Genomic DNA, 18387 nt, shown 5'->3' on the forward strand with positions numbered 1-18387 from the left:
TGGCTAGACCGTACCTGCAAAAAGAAGTCAATGTTTACCCCCTCGAATGGCAAATTTTACAAGGAGGCCTCATGCATTTTCCCACAGCATGACTTGGCATGCCAGGCCGCTTGCTTTGCCTCTGCATCCAGCAGGGTCATTTGACGCACAGTTTATTCATTCAGGATGTGGCCGTCCTCAGAAAGGTGCGTTGTAGCGACCAAAGAATGCTAAGGTCTAGAATTAGCTTAGGCTTGAAGAGGGAACGGAAGAAGCTAGTGAAGAAGAAGACCATTAACGGGTTAGCCATAAGAGGGAAAGCACAGGAGTTTGGGAAAGCGCTGCAAAACCGATATTCGGCTTTAACTGAGGAAGATGATCTTGATGTTCATTCAATGCACGATAATCTGACATCAATAATTACGGAGTGTGCAGTAGAAGTAGGCGGTAGGACAGTTCGACAGGATACCGGGAAGCTATCTCAGGTGACGAAAGATCTGATTAAGAAGCGCCAAAACATGAGGGCATCTAACCCTACCGATAGACTAGAACTAACGGAGATATCAAAGTTAATAAATAAGCGCAAGGTAGCCGACATAAGGAAGTTTAATATGGAGAGAATCGAGCATGCTCTAAAGAACAGAGGTAGCCTAAAAACAATGAAGAGGAAACTAGGCATAGGTAAAAACCAGATGTATGCATTAAGAGACAAGCAGGGCAATGTCATTAACAATATGGATAAGATAGTTAACGTAGCCGAAGAGTTCTACACAGACCTGTACAGTAGCCAATGTAATCAGAGCGCTAATGAGAAAGACAGCAGTGCACAGCAATGCGTCATCCCGCCAGTAACGAAAGATGAAGTAAAGAAAGCCTCAGAAGCAATGAAAAGGGGAAAAGCAGCTGGGGAAGATCAGGTAACAGCAGATCTGTTGAAGGATGGAGGGGACATCGTGCTTGAAAAACTAGCCACCCTGTATACGCAATGCCTTATGACCTCGACTGTACCAGAAGCTTGGAAGAATGCAAACATTATCTTAATTCATAAGAAGGGAGACGCCAAGGACTTGAAAAATTACAGGCCGATCAGCTTACTATCCGTTGCTTACAAAGTATTTACTACGGTAATCGCTAATAAAGTCAGGGCAACGTTAGACTTTAATCAACCAAATGATCAGGCAGGCTTTCGTAAAGGATATTCCACAATATATCATATTCACACTATCAATCAGGTGATAGAGAAATGCGCAGAATATAACCAACCTCTACATATAGCCTTCACTGATTACGAGAAAGCATTCGATTCAGTGGAAACCTCAGCATTCATGCAGGCACTGCGTAATCAGGGTAGAAGAGCCTTATATCAAAATACTGGAAGATATATATAGCAACTGCACAGCTGCCATAGTCCTCCATAAAGTCTGTAATAAAATTCCAATAAGGAAGGGCGTCAGGCAAGGAGACACGATCTCGCCAATGCTATTCACCGCCTGTTTACAGGAAGAATTCTGGGGCCTCAATTCGGGAACAGTTGGGAATAAGAGTAAATGGAGAATGCCTAAATAATCTGTGATTCGCTGATGACATTGCCTTGCTGAGTCACTCAGGAGGTGAACTGCGAATCATGATCAATGAGTTAGACAGGCAGAGCAGAATGCTGGGTCTAAAAATTAGCATGCAGAAAACCAAAGTAATGTTCAACAGTCTAGCAAGGGAACAGCAGTTCACAATTGGCAGCAAGGGCCTGGAAGTGGTAAAGGAATATGTCTACTTAGGGCAGGTAGCGACAGCTGATCCGGATCATGAGAGGGAGATAACTAGAAGGATAAGAATGGAGTGGAGCGCATATGGCAAATTCTCGCAGATCATGAGTGGCAGTTTACCAATTTCCCTCAAGAGGAAAGTGTACAACAGCATAATCTTACCGGTACTCACCTACGGGGCAGAAACGTGGAGGCTAACGAAAAGAGTTCAGCTTAAGTTAAGGACAACGCAGCGAGCCATGGAAAGAAAAATGATAGGTGTAACGTTAAGAGACCGGAAGCGGGCAGAGTGGGTGAGGGAACAAACGCGGGTTAATGACATCCTAGTAGAAATCAAGAGAAAGAAATGGGCTTGGGCAGGGCATGTAATGCGAAGGCAAGATAACCTCTGGTCCTTAAGGGTAACGGAGTGGATTCCAAGAGAAAGTAAGCGTAGCAGGGGGCGGCAGAAGGTTAGGTGGACGGATGAGATTAAGAAGTTTGCAGGCAAAGGGTGGATGCAGCTGGCAAAGGATAGGGTTAATTGAAGAGACATGGGAGAGGCCTTTGCCCTGCAGTGGGTGTAGTAAGGCTGATGATGATGATGATGATGATTACCTGCAAGACAAACTCATGGTAGCCAAAACATGAGGTATATATAGTAGAGTATTACAACTAGGGTTTAGGCTTTGCAGTTTTGAAAATTCAAAGGACATTGTTTGGTGTTTATTTCAGACCACAGTTTTCAGTTTTTTTCAGCGAATATTATTTTATAGGAATGAATTACCAGTTTTTTTTGTAGTATTAGTGCAGTCAAAAGAGATAACTAGCCTATTTTGTCAGCCTGAGTGTTTGATTTAGCAGTAATTAATGCACAAATGGTGGCAGTACTTGCAGCTGAGCTTGTGGAAAAAAGTGCTGCTGCCATTAAAAAGAAGTCATGTCAGTTAGATGATGGAGACAAAAATGCAACTGGAATTGGATATCTGAAATTCAGGCTGTCTTTAAAAGGTGGGCCAAACTGTTACGCTGGGTTGAGCCAGCAAGAGAAGTACCCTAGAGTCGGTGGTGCTGACAGCGATGGAACTGCCTGTTAACTGTCGCAGTAGGCATACCCTAACACTGCTTTGTGACGCTTAAGGATCATTCCATGACAAATGCACCAGACTGCACTCAACTCGCCTAAATTTCTTCCAGAAAATTTGTCGCTTTTTATCGCACTGCCAAAAGTAATTTTCCTGCATATTTTTATCAGAAAAAAAAATTCCGTCATGTGACAACCCTTTGAATTTTCCAGATGAGTGAAAAACTAGGCCTCATTAAAATTAAAAAATACTTTTTTCTACACTAAACATTTTTTTGGTAGTTGCACTCTTGACTGATAAAGTACAATGCTTCTTCAAATTGTTTAGAGAAAAATGTTGGGCATAGAAAAAAGTATTTTTCTTAGTAAATTATTTCATGGGATTTAGTTTTTCAGTATTGCTTGGTCCTCAAACTATTAAGGGCAATGTCTTTTGACAGTGCAGTAAACAGCCACAAATTTTCTGGAAGAAACTGGTGCGTAAGATTTCCTGCACATGCTTCAGAGATTAAAGGACAACTCTGGGTATGTTAATGTTGGGATCTCCCAACAGTGGGTGGCAGTGATTTTGCTGGCCACCAGTCCTGTGTGCCCATGTCACTGCCTACTATGTCCAGTCTACTAGTGCTACACTGCTGACAGTGCTGCGTCAACGGCATTAATGGTAGTACAGGCATTGTTTCCATCTGGTTTCCTTTGTACAGCAACTGGCACGTCACTTGTGTGCCAGGTGGGGGTGGCCTCACTGGGGGAAAGAAAGCAAAGGGGGGTAGGACATTCCAGGCATCCCCTGGAAGAAACTGCCGGACCATGACCTTCCTAAGCTTGTATCCAGCTAGCAGTGACTCTGGTGTAGGTACTATTTGGTTCAAGTGTGCTGGCCAAACATTGCCTTTGCATGGCTGATGCCTATTTTTACGTTTCCTGGCCCTGCCCACCTGCCAACCCAGTGGTGCATATTTTGGAGCAGCTATGTGGTCAGAAGCGGAGGCCAGTTAGTCAAGGTGAGGTAATGAGGTAAATTGTGTTCCTGCTCTCCTAAGGTGAGGTAACATGGTGGATAGGACGCGAAGGAAGGTGCAAATGGGACAAGTGCCACTCGCAAGTGTGCAGCTTATTCCTGAGCCCATTCTAGAGCTGAACAGCGCATGTCTGTGCAGGTCATCAATCCTACGGAAAAGTAAACACATAAATTGTGTTTATCAAGAAAAAACTTTTTGTTTTGCACTTTCAAGTAGCCATTTTCTTTCAAAATAAGCTTGACAGTTGCCACTTGCACTCATTCCGTTTGTCCTTACATGCTGTCTGTCATGCTACCTCAAAAAGCTTGAATAGGTACTACATGCTATTTGTGAAACAACACATGCACTTCTGTTGGGTGGCAACACAGCGACTTAAAGGCAATGAAGATGAAGTGAGGTACACTCGGCTAGTGACAGTTAGGCTCGCGCACCCAAGGCCTAGAGTTGTTTCCCGATTCAGCTAATTAGGCACAGAGTTTAAAGAACAAGGCAATGGCAGGCCGCCACGGTAGCTGACAGTTGTGACAGCCAGATGCCGTGGGTTAGTATCCCCCACTGGTGACGTGTGGTACACTAAAACCTTGTTAAAGGACTACAGACACCTAATTTTAGTGGCATGTTTTTTCTCTACAATGACGCGGAAGACACTACTGCACATGAATCGCCATGTGATATTCGCCTAAGACAGCTAAATAATTTATCATCAAATTTTTTCTGTCATGCTGTTTCGGTTTCCACAGCCAAATGATGGCTGTGATGTCAGAGTGCTTCTGTGTCATGTGAGGCATGGAAAAACGTCCATACAATCTCTGCTTCATCATTTTAATTCACTGAAGAGCTGAAGCCAGACTTCCTCAAGAGCCGGAATGACAACGAACGTGGGAGCAGCAATTATATTGTAGCGAAGAGAAAGTTGAAGTGCGATTGCCGCGTGCCGAAGACGACGCTGCTGCTGGCGGACCTGTGTTCTGGTTGGTGTGTTCTTGTGCTCCGGCTATCACCAGCTGTGCTCGCCGCCGGCCTCTACGTCAAGCAAGCCGTGACATTTGGTGGAGCTGCTGGGTACGCATCTCATGCCACACACCCCGCCTCGCAATTCGAGCCCGGTACTAAGTCCCGGCCGTCGGGTTTTCCTGGAGCCCTCGGGAGAAACAGAGACTCGCGCTAGCCGACGGCAGCAAGGCCAAGCGCCGGAATTCGGACTCTTGCCCGCGGGATCGAGGACATCTAGGATGACCAACGCCACCATGCTGTCCCAGTAACAACAAACCGACCCCGCGATTCCGCCGAGGATCGTCTACATGCCTGTCACCCCAAGACCCAAGATCTGTCACTCCGTTACATGGCGATGGACTTGATGATGTTGAAGACTGGGTCCAGCACAATGAACGGGTAGCTCGACATAATGGGTGGACACCCGACCAATATCTGCAGAACCTGTATTTCTCCTTAGATGCCACAGCGAAATACTGGTTCGAGAACCACGAGGCTTCGCTAAAATCATGGGAGATGTGCAAGAGCGAACTGGTACGCACATTTGCAAACCAGCATCGGCAACAGCATGCTGAAGATCTGCTCCACGCTCGTATCCAGGCTCCCACCGAGAGTGTGAGAAGTTTCGTCGAAGACGTACTGTGTCTGAGTGCCCGCGCTGACCATTGGGCTACTGAAGAGAAGAAGGTGCGGGCCTTGATGAGGGCCAGGTGTCCAGAATGACATCTTTGGAGGCCTCGTCCGCATTCCTCCTACCACAGTAGCCGAATTCGTCGCTGAAGCTACCAACATCGAGCACAGCTGGTGATAGCCGGAGCACAAGAACACACGAACCAGAACACAGGTCCGCCAGCAGGAGCGTCGTCTTCGGCACGCGGCAATCGCACTTCAACTTTCTCTTTGCTACACTATTGCAGTTTCTTCATGTCTCCTGTGACTCGTAAGCACATGTTGGCATCACAGTCCTCATTCAGCTGTTGAAATTGAAACAGCACGAGAAAGAAATGCGATTATAAAGTATTTAGCTCATCATTACAAGCAATAAAACATGCACCCAAAAGTTAGGTGTCTATACCGCTTTAAAAGGTGCACTAAAGAGGAATCTGAACTTGTATTTTTACAGCGGTAACTAGATCTACCCGTTCTGAGCATTCTTAGAAACTTCGAATTATTTTCCTGTGTGGCCGATTTTCCTCATTTAAATCGGATGAAACATCCCGGCTCCCGCCATTTTTTGAACTTAACGCTGAAGGTAGGAGGGGTCAACCAACACGTGGAGTGGCTTTCAGCCAGTCCCAAGGCGGCTTTGCTTTCGCTTTTATTATTATATTTTATTTTGGTTTTTAGGTTTCTGTGAATATATAGTTTCAGTCGCAGACAACATAGCCACAAATTTGACCCTCAGAAATAAAAATATGCATGGATTTAAGCATCACTCCGCTGATGGCAAAGCAGCAAGCCGCTACGGGACTGGCTGAAAGGCACTCCATGCGTTGGTTGACTCCTCCTACCTAAAGCGTTGAGTTAAAAAAAAAGGTGGGAGCCGGGACATTTAATCTGATTTAAATTAGGGAAATCAGCCGCACAGGACAATAATTCGCAGTTTCTAAGAATGCTCAGAACAAGTAGATCAACTTCCCATGGTAAAAAGAAGAGTTCAGATTCCTCTTTAGTGCACCTTTAAGACGTACCTGCCTTAACGAGCAGCAGTTCCGCTTAGGACGTAGTGGCATGAAATTCCCGCACAACGTAGTGGCCTATTGCAACTCCTCAGAGCGTACCTATCATTGCATACAAAGCTGTACTCACACAAAGCAGCAATGTGAACTAAACTACACCGTAGATTGCCAGGAAACTCTAGATTCATGTCGATACGGATACAGCACAGCACGCAATGAGGGTGCTTGCAGTTGCGGACACTTCCATTCCGTTGTGAGTGTACCATCCCCTTCACAGGCACCAGCCAATACTATAAAAAATTACTGCCACCTGACTCAGCTTCTCCACAGTTTCAGCAGGCAAACCTTCATTTTCCTTCACGTGCTGTATTTCAGCACTGCTGTCGCTGCAACCACGCCCAATCTCACTGCGTTGTCATGTAACTGGCATTGTCACTGATCGTGCACTACCTCCCAAGTCTAATGCTTCCCAGAGGATACCACGGGTACCTTGCCTAGGTGAAGCTTGTTTTGACCACCGCTGGTGGCTATGACCGTGAGGCTCTTTGTGCACAAGTTTTGCAGTGGGAAGGTACTGTGGAAGCTGTCACCTTTTGCACATTTAGAGACAGCAAAGTTCAGACTTCTCTAGAACAGGCCGATCGTGCCTATTAGAAAGCTAATGACAGCCCAGGCCCTGCCGTTTGACACACTGTGCTCACTAGACATGATTAAGCTGTTTGCCCATATTTGGGGCCTACCAGAACAGTTGGGACCTGGTTTAACTCGAGGCTGCATTAGTAGCTGCGAGGGCGTCTTGGCTGCACGCATAACGCATTTTTATGATCCTACATAAATTAGAGCTTTCGCATGTGCCTTCCTTCAAGGAATACCTCAGGTGTCAACCTTTGCTTGGTCAGTGGATACACAGACTGCTCCGCAATTAAACGCATGGCGCAGAATGCTCCTCACAGCTAAACCGGTGAATTGTTCAAAGTCAAATTTCGCACAGACATGGCATTTGGTCGGCAGAATTGTTTTATACACATTTGTTCAGGGTACTTGCCTGAATCATTAAGAAGTCCAATGTTTGCATCGTCTGTGGTGATGACGAAACAAAACAGGCCGCTCTCTCAGCGACTGTACCAATGGCGCCATTTTGTCGGTCGACCGTGGAGATAAGCCACAGGAGGGGGTTCTTTTGCAGGAGGTTTGAAGACTCTTCAGCAACTGTTTTATCAGTTATCACAAAAAGGTAAGTTTCTACAAAACTGCACTAAGTTAGAAGTCTTTCGTGGTACAGCATCGTCAAACCTCCCACATAACACTACCCCACCTCCTTTGCTAAATCGACACGGTAATGGAACGAGATAAAGCCACCGGTGTAATCGTTGAAAAAGCGGCCTGTTTCGATTCGCGTCGCCGCAGATGATGCAAATATCCGACCTTTTCTTATTGATTCAGACAAGTACCCCAAAAAAATGTGGTACTTAACAATTCTGCCAACCAAATACCATGTCTGTGTGAAATTCGAGCTCAAACAATGCACCAGTTTAGCTGTGAGGAGCATTCTGCAGCACACACTTGCAAGAATTGCAGAACAAGCTGTATTTAGGCTGCCTTCGATGAGGTCATACTGCTGCTTTGCACACAGTTTTTCCACGGTCCAACAAGGTACGAGGCCAATTTTAATGCAATATATTTAATAAAATTCATTTTTCAATTTTTGCTTCATCCATATGCCGACTCATTCCTAAGTGAACTGCAACAAAAATTATGTTTTTAATTAACACAATTAAAAAGAGGCAGCCAAAGTTGTAATCCTGACTCGTGAAACAACTCGTGAAACTGAAACTAAAAGCTTTCCAGCTAAATAAAAACCTAATAGTTGCACCTTTAGTTATTTTTTTTTGTACATTTCTCAGTTTAGACTTATAATAACTGTTTCTTATCATTTATGCCAGTGATGCAAGGCGTTTGGAACATACTGTATGGTTATGTCAGGATACCAACAATGAAGTTTACTTTGTATGATGGCATGTGTCATTTCAACAATGGTAATTACGGTATGCTAGATGTATTGAAGCACACTCGGATCAAACTGGTTCGAACACACAAAAAGCTTGCCCGTCAGGTGACCAACAACATACCTGGAAATGTTCCCAACAAGTGGTCTCGTAGCTTAACAAGGTTTCAGTGTAATCTTTCTGCATACTCTTGCTAGAACATTATCTCCTATAGCTATTGCTCAGTTAGTTCACTTCTGTAACCACCATAGCAATGGAAAAAAACAAACACCTCCATCGTTTCTGTTTATCAAGCACAGCTGGTTTCTTTCACCTGAGCTGTCCCAATTCTTTCAGTTCTTATATTCAGTCGTCCTGATGCTTTGTAACAGGAAATGGTAATTTTACTACCAGAGGCTCTGACATGTGTGAATGGCTAGGCTGGAAAAAGTTCTCTTCACACACACAGAAAAATACCGTATACAACATTCAAATTTCTTTACAATAAATAAAAGAATAAAACAAGCATTGATAAAACACTGTTCACTAATGGGCTGCATTAAGTTTCCTACAAGAGAGCCAACATCAACAAGATTAAAGCTGATGAGTGCTGTATGAACATTTCTAAGTAATTTTTTTTTCTAACACAATTAATGACAGTAATCAGCTCCTATGGCTACGCCTGATTTTGAAAATACTGGTGATGCAGGCATATAGCTGATAAAAAAATAAACTCTTTCTTTGGCAAACCACTAATTGCTCCCTATCCAGTCTTTCCTTTCGAGAAGAGGGCCCCACATGTGCACTCGTACTTGTCTGTGACCGTGACAGTACCTGGGCATAGCCGATGAAGAACAGCTGCTCCGCTGTCCACTCCAGCCCAGGAAGCTTGTCCTTGCCACTGGACTCAGTCTCAAATGCCTGCACACAGAGAGGGAGCCTTGTTCTGCAAGCCTGGACACCGGACCACATACACACATGATCCACCGAGTGCAAGCATCTCTGAAGCGCTGGCGGTTGAATGCACCAGCAGTGCATTCTGGGAAGCCCGAGCAATGCACAGACAACGCATAGCACTGAAGACTCTTTGTGTTACGAGTTCCACACTACAGCGTCATCATCTTCATCATCAACCTGACTGCACCCACTGGAGGACAAAGGCAGCTCCCATATCTCTCCAATTAACCATTTTCTGCTGCATCCACCCCATCTCCGCAAACCTTCTTGTTCTCATCTGCCCACCTAACTTTCTGCCACCCCCTGCTACCCTTGCCTTCTCTTCGACTCTGTCACCCTTAAGAATCAGCGGTTATCTTATTTATTTATCCTCTACCCACAGCACCAATTTGGCATTACAGTGGGGGGGAGCTGATACATATAACATAACGCATTGTGGAGAACCTGTTCCCCCCCCAATCCATTTCGACGCAGCCCATCCTCACCATCGTGCGTCAGGACAGCACTCCGTCCAGTCATGGGGAAAGCGGATGGATGGATGGAAGGTAGGAGCGTCCCCTTTGAAATGGGGTGATGGCAGTTGCCACCATGCTCAGCTTTTTTCCCTTTATTTTTGTTTAACTGTATAGTGAGTTATAAGAAATTCGCCATTTTCTTTAAATCCGTATTCCTACACTTTTATCCTTATGCCCCATCTCTGCTTTTGAGCCACCACTCCTTCAATCGCTTTTTGCTAATTTCCAGCGCAGATTTATTTCCATGACCATTGTTATTTCTAAACCCTAGGAAGAGTGACTGTGCCGGCATCGACATTGGGATGGATACCTACACGTTTTAGGATGAGGTGTTCTATTGTTTCTACAGATTTACCACACACAGCACATGTGTCATCTTCGTTAAATTTCTTTTTGTAGCTGCGCGTTCTAAGACACCCTGACCTAGCTTCAAAGAGGAGGGCACTGCCTCTTGAGTTATCATAAAATGTTTCCTTCCTGATCTGCCTTTTCCAGCATCGATATAGTTGTACACTATGCGTCTTTTCCATTGAATCTATCCAATTTTTACCTTCGACGTTTATAACCTGTCGTTTTAATGCTCTTTCTTTCTCCTTCCTCGTCTCTGGCAAACTTACTGGCCAGCTATCTAGTTCGTTTCCGCCACTGTGCGTCAACGCTCTTTCTGTACAGGTATTTAAATACCTTAGATGCCCACCGGTTATCCTCCAATTTCCTCAGGCATTCTTCGTATAGTACTTTACTCTGAGCTTCTCGTGCTTCGAACGATGCTCAGCCCATATCCTCCTGTACTGCCTCGTTTGTGGTTTTCCCGCGGGTACCTAGTGCTAATCTTCCAACAGCTCTCTGATTTACTTCTAATCGCGACTGAACTTCTGCCCTTAAGCACAGAACCGCATTCCGAAAAGTTAGCCCCGCCACCATTATTCCTTTCCAAATACCTCTGAGGACTTCATAACTGTTGTACCCTCACAATGCCCTATGTTTCATTATCCCGACATCTCTTCACCCTTTTCCTATAAGAGACTCTTCGTGCTTTTCCGTATACATCTGCCATTCGTTTACCCATACCTCGATATATTTGTATTCGGCCACTCTGGGTATTTCATGACCTTGTATTGTAAGCGCCTGATCACTTGTATCATTGAAAATCATCACACCTGACTTATTTGCGCTAAAACTGAAACCTAGACTGTCTCCATCTCCACAGCAATTAACCAGAGTTTGCAAATTTCCCTGGCTATCTGCTAACAGTACAATATCGACCGCATACATTGAACCTGGTAGTCATTGGTTGCTCAACAACCTTTCCGCCTAATCTGTACGACATATCATAACCTAGATTGCTTCCTTGTAGCCTTCTTTCCATATTTATCATATAAAGCATGAACAGCAGCGGTGATAGAGGACAACCTTGCCTTAATCCTTTGTGTACCTGGACAGTTGTTGTACTCTTAATTCCTTCCCATGTTATTTCAACTTCATTTTCTCGGTATATTTCCCATGTAGAAAATCAATTACCTCATGACCGACACCTTCATTTTAATATGTTCCACAGGAGAGTTCCCTGTTCACGTTGTCGCTTGTGTCCAGCAAGGCTAAATAGAGAGGTCTGTTTTCCGCCTTAGCTATTTCTATGCACTAGCTAAGCACGAACAGGCTATCATCTAAGTGCCTACCACTTCTGAACCCGTTCTGAAGTTCTCTGAGTATTCTATTACTTTCCACCCATGACTGCATTTTTAATTTCACCGCCTGCATCGCCAGCCTGTATATAACTGATGTTATCGTAATCGGACGGAAGGATTTTATGTTCGTCTAATTGCCTTTCCCTTTATAAATCAAATCAAATTCATTTTACTCTGTTTCCAGCTGTGTGAAATTTGCTTATTTGTTATGACCGCCTCCAATGCTTTATGGTGGTTTGGTGGTTCTAGAAAAAAAAACCGGTGTAGACTTTTTATTTCTCTCCTTTTGCTGCTCTTTTTCGCTGCTAACCACTGCACTTTTCAGACATCGCGATCAGCTCGTATGTGTGATTACACAGCCATACCATATAAGGGAATGTCAAAATCTGTGCGTCAGCAAGCCCTTTGTTACCAAATGGCAGACTGTGAAATTGATTTTTTGCATTGCATTGATATCCTTTTCAATAATGGGTCTTTTTGCTGAATTGATTCTTTCCCAGCGATGAGTGGCACGTGCTGCTTACAATTACATTTTTTTTTTCCCCTTTGACTTGCTCTTCTGAGGAGAGGGGGCTGCTAGTCTCAAGTTTTTCAAAGTGACTTGTATAAATTGCACGTTTCAGCAATAAACCCCATTTCCGAGTTAGCGCTTGTCTGCGTCGTCTCCTTTCTCTCCCTTGCGTTCCTTTTGCGCTATTTTTGCATCATGAACGTTATCCAACTTGCCCAAGTTTCGGCTTTGCATAATGTTGTCCCTTTTCTTGGCTTTCCCGCAATGCACCTGCAGCAACAGGTTCGCCTCAATGTGGGACGCGCCACGTGATTCTCCCTGGTTAACTTAACTAACAAGAGAGGGCGCTGGTGTCGCAGTGGGAGAGACTGCTTTTGCTGCACGTGCGCGGGTACAGCATCCCCTTTGGGTGGGATCATCGGCGCAAGCGGACGCGGTGAGGTGAGTCGTACTTCTCGGAACTTGCTGGTGAGTTGGACGATCTCGATTCCTTAGCGTGTTTTGTTGCTGTAGCAATAAATGCCTGTTTGTGTCAGAGCAAGGCCTTCCGTGGTCGGCATGCGCTCGGTAGCATAAGCGATCATGGGGTGGGGTCTGGCGGTTTTGAATGGTGACAGCTGCGGCTAAATGAGGGAAAACGTATTTATCTACAATATTAAAACCTCATAAACATTAGTTTGGTTTTTTGCATATTAATTTTTAGACTCACCATTCTTCTCTGTAGGTCTAAGTCACTGATCATGATTTGCAATTCATACCCTGAGTGACTCAGCAAGGCAATGTCATTACGGAATTGCAGATTACTAAGGTATTCTCCATTACCTCTTATCGCCAAATGTTCCCAATCCAGGTCCCTGGATACCTCCTGTAAACACAATGTGGAAAGCATTGGCAAGATCATGTCTCCCTGCCTGACGCCCTTTATTGGAATTTTATTCTTGACTGCATGAGTGCTGACATTTCAACTGAGTCGAGAGCTTTTTCGTAATCTACGAAAGCTATATATAGGGACTGGTTACAGTGTGCGCATTTCTCTATATCTTGATAATGTTAAAATGTTCTATTGTCAAGTAGCATTTATGGAAGCCTGCCTGATCATTTGGTTGACTAAGTGTAACGCTGTCTTTACAATATTAGCGATTACCTTAGTAAGTACCTTGTAGGCAACGGATAGTAGGCTGATCGGTCTGTAATTTTCCAAGTCCTGAACGTCCCCTTTTTTATGGATTAAGGTGATGTTGGCACCCTTCTAAGCTGCCGGTATGCTCAAGGTCAAAAGGCATTGTGCATTCAGGGTAGCTAGTTTTTCCAGCACAATCTCCCTACTGTCTTTCAACAGATCTGCTGTTACCAGCTGATCCTCGCTAGCTGCTTTTCCCCTTTCCATTGCCCCTAAGGCTTTCTTTATTACTGGCAGGATGTCCCATTGCTGTGCTCTACAGTCTTCAGAAGGATTTCAGAAAAACATGCACACAACAGCCACTGACACTGTAATTTCAGACATAGTTCAACCCTCTGTGAGGCACCCAAGTGTATTATCCAGTCAGTGCAAAACTGTGAGCCAGCATTGGGCCCTTTGTTTTCCGGGTGCCCATTTGTGTCGCCAATGCTATTCACTGCCTGTTTATAGGTGTTCGAGGCCTCGATTGGGAACAGTTGGGGATAGGAGTTAATGAAGAACACCTAAGTAATCTGCAATTCGCTGATGACATTGCCTTGCAGAGTCACTCTGGAGGTGAACTGCAAATCATGATCAATGAGTTAGACAGGCAGAGCAGATCGGTGGGTCTAAAAATTAACATGCAGAAAACCAGAGTTATGCTCAACAGTCTAGCAAGGGAACAGCTGCTTACAATTGGCAGCGAGGTACTGGAAGCGGTAAAGGAATATGTAGGGCAGGTAGTAACCGCAGATCTGAACCATGACAGTGAAACAACCAGAAAAAACTAAGAATGGGGTGGAGCGCATATGGCAGGTTCTTGCAGATCATGAGTGGCAGTTTACCAATATTCCTCAAGAGAAAAGTTTACAACAGCTTAATCTTACCGGTACTCACCTACGGGGCAGAAACGTGGAGGCTAACGAAAAGAGTTCAGCTTAAGTTAAGGACAACGCAGCGAGCCATGGAAAGAAAAATGATAGGTGTAACGTTAAGAGATCGGAAGCGGGCAGAGTGGGTGAGGGAACAAACGCGTGTTAATGACATCCTAGTCAAAATCAACAGAAAGAAAGGGGCTTGGGCAGGGCATGTAATGCGAAGGAAAGATAACCGCTGGTCATTAAGGGTAACAGAGTGAATTCCAAGGAAAGGCAAACATAGCAGGGGGTGGCAGAAAGTTAGGTGGGCAGATGAGATTGAGAAGTTTGCAGGGATACAGTGGCTGCAGCTGGCAAAGGACAGAGTTAATTGGAGACACATGGGAGAGGCCTGTGCCTTGCAGTGGGTGCAGTCAGGCTGATGATGATGATGATTTGCACTAACTGGTGCATCTCCACCAGTTCAGTTCACTCTTTCCAGATCAATAGAGGTAGTACAGTGCCAGCACAACTTGGTGCACCAATAGGTGACAGCGGTGCTGCTGAAGCACGAGTCCTCAAGTGCGGCCTTCCTTTGATGAGGCTACACGTGTCCCCAATTGCTTTTCTAACAGACACGGGGTGCTGGGATGTATGCCAGAAAGACCACTGTCACATCCAAAAATGACTTAACATAGCTGAGCAGTTGAGTGCAGGTGCCTAGGCTGGCCGCAGCACATTTATTAACGCAACCGAACAGCGCCCCCTGTTGGGTTGGCACATTGCTATAAATATAAGACCATAGCGTCCCTCTCCTATTTAGAGAGGTGAGATGTGCACGTAAGCTCAAGAGCATGGCAACTAAAGCCCATCAACAAAGAAAGAGTTACTTCTTCGCTATGGCAAGTATCGCACAACAGCTCTCTGGGTTCGGCCGCTGCGATGCACGGGAGGCTGCTGCATCCTTCTTGCGTGCACCAAAGGACCACGAACGTGTCCCCAGCAAAAGGTGCAGTTGTAGCGTCAGGTGACAAGTGATTCCGTGTGTGGTGATCCCTGGTTGTCCATTGAACTGGCCGTCAATGGTGCTGCTCGTACATGATAACGGTGCCTCGTCGACACGCGACCGTCCTGAAGTCTCAGCACTGCTCCAAACCCTTGGTCTGACTCCACCGTTGATGGTACCCAACTCGGCCCAGGTTAAAAGTTCCTTGCGAAAACACACACTGCTGGCTCGAGGTTAGCCATCTTGACTGATGTATGGTTCCTGCAGATATTTTCATGGAGCTGCTTTGCCACGACTATTGATCTGAGGTCCGGCTGAAGTAAATCGTCTTCAACTTCCAGCCCAGCAGAAGCTCAGCAGGACTGCAGCTAGTTACCTCGTGCGGTGCTCTTGTCTGTGTCAGTAGGATTCTCACCAGCTGTGTGTCCCAATCCAGCTTATTAAAATTCTGCTTGATGATCTGCAATGCCCGCTCTGCTGCACTGCTGGGTATAGGTGGCACCGGTACCTGATGGATGCTGTTCTTCCGCAAAAGTACCTTGAACTCTTCACACACAAATGCTGGGCCACTGTCCAATATGGCGATGTCCAGCAAGTCTTGACCTGCATAGTAACTGCTATGGATGGAGTTGTCACTTGACTGATCTCTATCCATTTCAAAAACAGTGAACATATATACATTCTTCAACGGTCCTGCGAAATCCATACGCAAACGAGACCACAGTCTCTCGGGCAGAGGCCATTGCTGAATAAGTGCTGGTCTTGGCATCCACTGGTTCTCCTGACAAATACGGCATGCCTGTACAGCTGCCGTAATGTCTTTATCCAGGCCTGGCCACCAAACATGGCTATGGGCAACTGCATTCATTATGGAGAACAGGGCATGACTTTCATGCGGAAGCTGAGTATTTCAGCTTGTAGCGATGTAAGGATCACTACTCTGTTCCCTAATAAGTTGCAGTCGCTTTGGACGCTGAACTCCTTCAAACACTGAAGCTTCAAACACTTTCCAAGGCTCTACCAAATTCGCCCCCCTCCCCGTCCACAAAGCCTCTTACAATAATATCGAAAACAAGAGTCTTTGTTAGTAGCTGCTGCCACAAGCTTCTGGAATGCATTCAACGTTAGCTGAGCTCACTGGCAGGGGCTACTGACTGGGGCTATCTGCGTGAGGAATCTGTCCACAAGGCCTCTACCTCAAGACCTAATCGTATCTGGACAAGAACAACAGCCAGCAAAGGTCGCACGGAAAACGTGACTCTGGTGCAGGCTTGTCTGCTACCAAGAGACAGACAAGGCTTTCGGCCTTGCGCTGCTTCAAATCAAACTATGAATAACCAACTCGCCCATCAGCTTGTGCTTTCAAGCAGCTTATGTTCAGACGCAACTTCAAATCAGCGACCCCAACAGTATTGCTTGAATTGTATGTGTAACTCTGAATACAACAGCAAGTGCCTCCTTGTGCAGCTGATTGTAGTTCGTTTCTGTAGAGACCAGCCTTCGCAACACAAAAGCTATTGGTCGCTCCTTTCCGTCTGCTTCCCTCTGGGCAAGAACCACGTCAAGGCTTTAAGGTGACGCGTCCGTGACACACACTGTAGCCTTCCCCGGATCAAAATGAGCCAACACCAATGCCAGTAATGCCTTACTTTGACAGAATGCGTCTCCTTGAGCTCGTGCCCAAGAATAATGTGCGCCTGGACTCAGCAGAAGATGGAATGGGTGAAGCACTGTCGAAAGCCGGGAAATAAATTTCCTGCAGAAGTCAAGGAAGCTGATGCAGGTTTCGAGCATTTTTATGTCTCGTGGTTTCGGAGCCAAAAGTACTGCTTCGATGTTTTTATGGCTCGGCTGTAGGCCCTTGCTTGTACCCAGACAACACCAAACATCTTGAGGACGTCCTCAAATGGTCAGGAAGTCCTCCCAGTAAAAAAAAGGACATTAGAAATTTCAATTGAAACCAAATGGACATTCCAATTGGCTCCAGTTGTGTTTCTAGCCGCCCGACCAATTGGACTAAACCGGATCCAACTTGATTCAACTGGGTTAACTAATCAGACCCATTAGGGCCTGGGTTGTTGTTCCATCCAGAAAATATTCACAAAATATACCCCACAATTATGTTGCACAAAATACACAATGTGAGAAATATTTCTAGAACTTAACATATTATTACGGGAGTTAACTCAGCAGCAGGAGTGACAGGCCGCAGTCAGGGAGCACACAAAAACCAGGTCACCCCAGCCTTAGCTGTAACATCCTTGCCATCATCAACAGCACCCTGACAGAAACGTCCTCTTCATTTCGCAACTTCGTACTGTATTACTACGCCTTGTCCACCTCACAGGGGAAGGCAGTTCGAATGGTAGGGCTTAAGACGGGCAATGTGCACAAGCTTGGTGGATGGTAAGCATGACTTCATAGGTCACATTGCTCAGTTGCCTAAAGACGCGGTAAGGACCCATGTAACAAGGCAGTAGTTTTTCACACAGGCCCACATGGCATGCAGGGAGTCAGGAGGGAAGTGGGCGTCATGGTGTGAAGGCTGTAACGGCGTTTTTGAGCGGTCTGAGAAGTGTCGAGATGATCCAGAGCAATTTGGTGGGTGGTATCAGCTTGGGCAATGGCGTCACAAACTTAGCTGCTGGGTGAAGCTTCATGAGGCAGTAAGCTGTCAAGGGGTAGCAAAGGGTCATGGCCAAAGAATAAATAGAAGGGAGAGTATCCGGTGGTATCATGGCATGAGCAATTGTAGGCGAACGTCAAGAAAGGTAAACTGACGTCCCACAGTCGTGGTCTGAAACATACACAGAGAGCATGTCTGTCAGGATGCAGCTAAGGCGCTAAGTAAGGCCACTCGTTTGGGGATGGTAGGCTTTGTGACCTTGTGACGGGTGGAGCATGGGTGCAGAAAGTCGTGAACCACTCTAGCAAGACAGCAGCGGCCTTGATCCGTAAGCAGTTAAGAAGGAGTGCCATGAAGCAGGATGACATCAAGAAGAAAGCTGGTCGGGATAGCACGCATTATAGCATACCAGGTAGTGCAATTAGTTGCGATGACAATCCACTTGTTCCCGGAAGTTGATGTGAGAAACGGCCCAAGCAAGTTGAGACCAGCATGGAAAAATAGGTCAGTCGGAATGTCGATGGGCTGAAGCTGGCCACTAGGTGGAAGCGGGGGCTTTTTCCGTCGCTGATATTGCTCGTAAG

General features: G+C 45.7%; 1 protein-coding gene across 1 annotated transcript in view; it reads right to left on the reverse strand.

Annotated features, from left to right (window-relative positions):
• Nucleotides 1–18387, reverse strand: part of LOC144122187 (endothelin-converting enzyme 1-like) — a 168247-nt gene that overhangs the window by 7843 nt on the left and 142017 nt on the right. Inside the window, exon 16 of the mRNA XM_077655762.1 lies at nt 9319–9405. Coding sequence (XP_077511888.1) covers nt 9319–9405 — 87 coding nt within the window. The remainder of the gene's footprint in view (nt 1–9318; nt 9406–18387) is intronic.

This window comes from Amblyomma americanum, chromosome 2 (genome assembly GCF_052857255.1).
Source record: "Amblyomma americanum isolate KBUSLIRL-KWMA chromosome 2, ASM5285725v1, whole genome shotgun sequence".
NCBI classification, from domain to species: domain Eukaryota; kingdom Metazoa; phylum Arthropoda; class Arachnida; order Ixodida; family Ixodidae; genus Amblyomma; species Amblyomma americanum.